General features: G+C 43.2%; 1 protein-coding gene across 1 annotated transcript; it reads right to left on the reverse strand.

Moving 5' to 3' along the window:
• Positions 1 to 2823: 2823 nt before the first annotated feature.
• LOC127056198 (phosphoglucomutase-1-like) lies at positions 2824 to 3573 on the reverse strand. The gene has a single exon (XM_050963712.1). It carries the CDS (start codon positions 3571 to 3573, stop codon positions 2824 to 2826), a length of 750 nt encoding a protein of 249 aa, XP_050819669.1.
• Between the last annotated feature and the right edge of the window lie 1367 nt (positions 3574 to 4940).

Consider the following 4940-nt stretch of genomic DNA (forward strand, 5'->3'; position numbering starts at 1 on the left):
AAACCTCCCAACCCCTGATCAAACACAGGAGGAATTGACCTGGACTGTGGCTTCTACCAGAGGGGAAGGTCTCTGGGCTGCTTCCTGGCACACAGGATGAATCTGTGAGGCGAGCAAATCCACCAATAAGTGCAGACCCACCAAGGTAGAGGAGGAACTTTGTCACAGTAGCTTTATTTTTGCTTGCTTGTAACCTATAACATATTCTGTCCCGATGCTTCGTGTCTCTAGGCCTCCAGTGCACATATTGCATGGGAATGTTTCTAAATGTACTGAACAAAGCTGCCTTATAAATTCTAAAGTGGGAAATTGCATCACTAAGGTTCTCCCCACCATACAATCAAATCTCAGCTTTTATTTTTGTTTGGCCATGGTCACCCTAATTTTTCCAGTGATATGAGAATATTTTTATCCTATTTTTATGCTCTTTAACTTTTTTTGCAAACAAATGTTACTCTAGATACATGGAAATCAAAAATTCCTCCAGTGGACTCCCTCCTGGGTAGGCTAGTGCAGCTGTGGTGAGGTGCACTGCTGAATTTATCCAGTGAAATATGTTAAATATTAGTGAAAGGGGAAATCAGATGTATTCATTAATCTAATGAGGTATGGTGTCAGAATTGCTAGAAATCTGTCTAATGCATCGAACCAGTTTGCTCCAACATATAAATTGTTCTCCTTGAGTCCTGATACCTATATTCACAATATGTTGTGGTACTGCAAGAATTGGTTATCATACTGTAGTTAAGATTACTAGTCCAGATAATACTCACCCATGGTAACCCGAAGTGAAGTTTGGGATGTGGGGGTGGAGTTTGCCTTCCCATTAAATTAGTGTTTGGGCCTCTGAAACCCGTGGATCTATGTGAGGTCCCCTGATCCACTATAGCAGTGGTGGGCAACCTGCAACCCATGGGCCTCTTGCAGCCTGTCAGGGTAATCTGCTGGCAGGCCGCAAGACGGTGTTTACATTGACTGTCCGCAGGCATAGCTGTCCGCAGCTCCCAGTGGCCGTGGTTCACGGTTCACAGCCAATGGGAGCAGCAGGAAGCGGCGACCAGCCCACACTGCTTCCTGCAGCTCCCACTGGCTGGGAACGGTGAACCGCAGCCACCAGGAGTTGTGGGAGGCTGTGTCAATGTAAACACTGTCTCGCGGCCCACCAGCAGATTACCCTGATGGGCCGCAGGTTGCCCACCACTGCCTTGTAGCTTTCCTTTTTCTTGTGTATGTTTCTAGACCTCCTGGTTGTGGAAGTAATAGTGTAAATGTGAAACAATTGATGCAATTTTTCTTCCTGAATCTGCAGACAGCCTGAGACAATAGCTCTGAGGGACATGACAAGCCCCATTCACTCAACAAGTTCAGGAATTTTAATGTTGACACTTTAAATATCAACATTATTAACAATTGTACTGCAATTCATTTTAGGAGAAACATTCACTCCCCAATCCCAAACAGCCTCCTACACAGTCCAGGTGACAAAAGTCCCCTGACCAGTTGCCAAAACCTTCATTTTACAACCTGACAATGTCTACAATGTTTTCAGTAAAAAACAAAATCTGCAGCATGTTTTATATTAAAAATGTAGGGGGGGCATAAGTAAAATAAATAGATGTTAAAATCAAATTAAATAACATGACAAATTCTATATTAACTATTGTTAAATAACAAGGAATTCTATGTGCCCTGTATCATTTTTATATTTAATTCATTACAAATCATAATTATTGTTTGAAGCTGTCACAGAATTTGCACTATCTAGTGCACTGGAATGTCACAAAATCCAGAGGCTTTGCTGCAAAATTTAAGGTGAGATTTTTGTCCACTAGGTGTTCGTTGAAGCAAAAATCTTCTCAGACAGATTCTGCCAGTAGTGTCTTACTCCAAAGGCAGCTCTATTGACTTCAGTTTGACTATTTGTGAGCTCAGGAATTACTTAATATATGTAAGGGTACTAGAATCTGGCCCCCTGTTTGAGAAACGTCCATAATATTTCCAGTCTAGTTTGTTTTCCAAATAGTGTGAGCTCTGTGATTCTCTAAAGGTGGGGAGTTTCCAGAGGGAATTAAGTGAAGGCTTCTGAAATACAGGCTGCCTGAATAAATGCCTTAAAAAGGGAACCAATCCAGACCACAAAAGGCTTCTGAGTATGGCAATCATAGTGAACCTCACACCCGTTTCTGAGCTTCTGTTAAGATGGCTGGAAATAAGTGTCCTGCTGTGGACTTTGAATAATATACAGTGGATCTGTCATGTGACAGTTTGCAAATGATGTGGTGATATGCACAGCAACCTTGTGTAATCAAAAGACAGTAGTCCAGGTTCAGAGTCATGCCTGACACACAACCCTAAAACCATTGTGTTTCATGCTGCTGCCATATGGAATACTGCTCTGCTGCACACTGACTATTTGGAATACAGCAATGTAGGCATGGCTATCCCAAGTATGGCTGCAGAGCTCAGACTGTAATTTTCCCAGAGTTCCGAGTGTTAGGATTTTGACTTTTACCCCTCTCTACTCTGAGATAGATTTCGTTATCTAAAATACAGATCTGAGAATTTACAATACACAGCTCTATTTCTTTACATTGGCTAAGGTATGAGGGAGTATAATTGAGTGAGTAGTATTACCATCAGAACTGGATTCCATTGCCAGCACTGCCAAAGACTTGAGGAATGTAACCTTGCTATCTGATCTTTGTTTCATAGTTTCTGCATCAGTAAAAAAAGGATTATTATTATAATATAATGGATGGGGGTGTTGGGAAGCATACTTATTAATGTTTGTAAGGTACTTTGAGATCCTTGGTTGAAAGTCATTTAGAGATGGAAAGTACTACTTTGGGCTCTTTGGGGCAGAGGAGTTTGCACAGAGTCTAAAACTAATGCTATTTTGTATGGCATATTAGCACCTCCAGCCACGGACCAGGAGCCCCATTGTTCTTTTAGCTCACTAAAATCAAAGATGTTCCTCAAAATGTTCACGTAAGCTTCCACTGAGTCCACAATTTCAACTGTAAATGGTTTAAACTTATTCTCCAAGTCAAATTGCTGCTCTCCAACGGTACCAAGGTCCACCTTCAGATCTGGGCGGATAGCATACTCTTCAATAGTCTTGCTACTTTGGAAAATTTTATCAGTAATACCTTCAGGAGCAGGACCTCCATTGGAAATATTGAATTTAATGCCGAAGTCTCCATTTGGGCCACCAGGGTTGTGATTGGCTGTCAAAATGATGCCACCAATGACTTTGATTTTTCTAATAATACAGGAGACAGCTGGGGTGGAGAGAATTCCATTCCGTCCAATCACTAAACGGCCAATCCCATTGGCGGCGGCGATCCGGATGATCAGCTGGATGGCCTCAGTCATGTAGAACTGGCCGTCGCTGCCCACCACCAGCACGGCCTCCTGCCACTCAGCCGTGGGCACCGTGGCCAGGATGCTCTGGATGAAGTTCTCGGCATAGTGCACATTGTCCTGGAACACCCAGACCCGCTTGCACAGCCCACTGGTGCTGGGCTTCTGGTCGGCATAGGCCTGGGTCAGGACAGTCACAATCTTCACCATGGTGCACGCCGGGCTGGGGCGGCCGAGCACGTCCGGGCTGCAGGGCTGGTGGCAGCGGCTCTTCCCGCCACCTCCCAGAGCAGCCGCTGGGCGGAGCTTGCTGCTGTCATCAGCCTCCCGCCCCCAGCCCTCTCCTCCGCCCGCTTAAAGACACAGGCAGGAGATGGGGCCTCCAAGCAGCCCACGCAGGAGGGGAGGGGGCAGTGCAGCAGGGACCCAGCACCCCATAGCTTTGGCCGCAGGTCTGCTCTGAGTGGGGAAGGGCGACCCTGGCACTGGCGGAGCCACAGGGAGATTCATCTTAGTTTGATGATCGATTTGTACATTTAATTAACTAACTTAGTTCAGGTTCAGCAGTTTGAGTTTGCTAATATTTATATATCATATGGGTCTAGAGGTTTCACTCTCTCTAACCCTATTGCTTCATAAAAAGGATATGTTGTCAAACCTGTATTTCCCACAATGCATGGCTCATTAGTAGGGAGAATTGATCTTGCCATTTAGGCAGTCGTTGCTGATAGTCCATTTGTGGCTCCCACATTTAGTTCAGCGGTTTTAATAAAACTACAAAGAGTATAAAGCTAGGACAGACCTTGACCTCAAATGTCTTGAAAAGAATAAGCACCTTCCTACTAACACGCACACATAATAATACACTTAAGAATATTACATATTCTTCTGAGGTTTTTTTCCACATATAGGATAATTAGGTCCAATAATGTATACTTGTGGTCTCATCCTGACTTCAGTGGGCATTTTAACTGAATAAGACCATAGGATCAGACTCTTCAAGTGTTATAACAGAATTACAAGATGGGTAGAGTAAATGTATCTATTTTCTTATCTCTAATGAGTTTCTGTTGTTAATAATAAGCCATATTTTCCTCTCAGTTTCTCCCTCTCCAATAGCAATTAAGGAATCCATTCTGTCATAAATATATGTGCATAACTCCCATTAGCATCAGTGGGAGTAAAATGTATAGTATAAAGCAGGGTAATCCCCCTAAAAGAAGAAAGTATTTGCATATTGTTAAGGAGAAGGTGGTAGATCCATAAAGCGGGATCCACACTGGAAAGTATAATATCTAAATCAAAGAAGTGCAAAGAAGAATAATTTCTAGCCAAATAAGTTTGTTGTTGTTTGTATTATTGTAGTGCCTGCAAGCTGTAATCATGGACTCCATTGTGCTAGGTGCTGTACAAACAACAGAAAGGAAACTTCTGCCCCAAAGCGCTTATAACCTAAACATATGACAAGAAACAACAGATGAATACAGACAGATGGGGCAAGGAAACAATGAGACAATACTAGTCAGCATACCAGCGACCTAACCCTTGTCACAAAGTTTTGCTGCAAATAGACAATG

This window comes from Gopherus flavomarginatus, chromosome 8 (assembly GCF_025201925.1).
Source record: "Gopherus flavomarginatus isolate rGopFla2 chromosome 8, rGopFla2.mat.asm, whole genome shotgun sequence".
In the NCBI taxonomy this organism is placed as follows: Eukaryota; Metazoa; Chordata; order Testudines; family Testudinidae; genus Gopherus; species Gopherus flavomarginatus.

Bases quoted from the DNA above. Each gene is read 5' to 3' on its own strand.
- LOC127056198 (XM_050963712.1), bottom strand. From the start codon at position 3,573: ATGGTGAAGATTGTGACTGTCCTGACCCAGGCCTATGCCGACCAGAAG.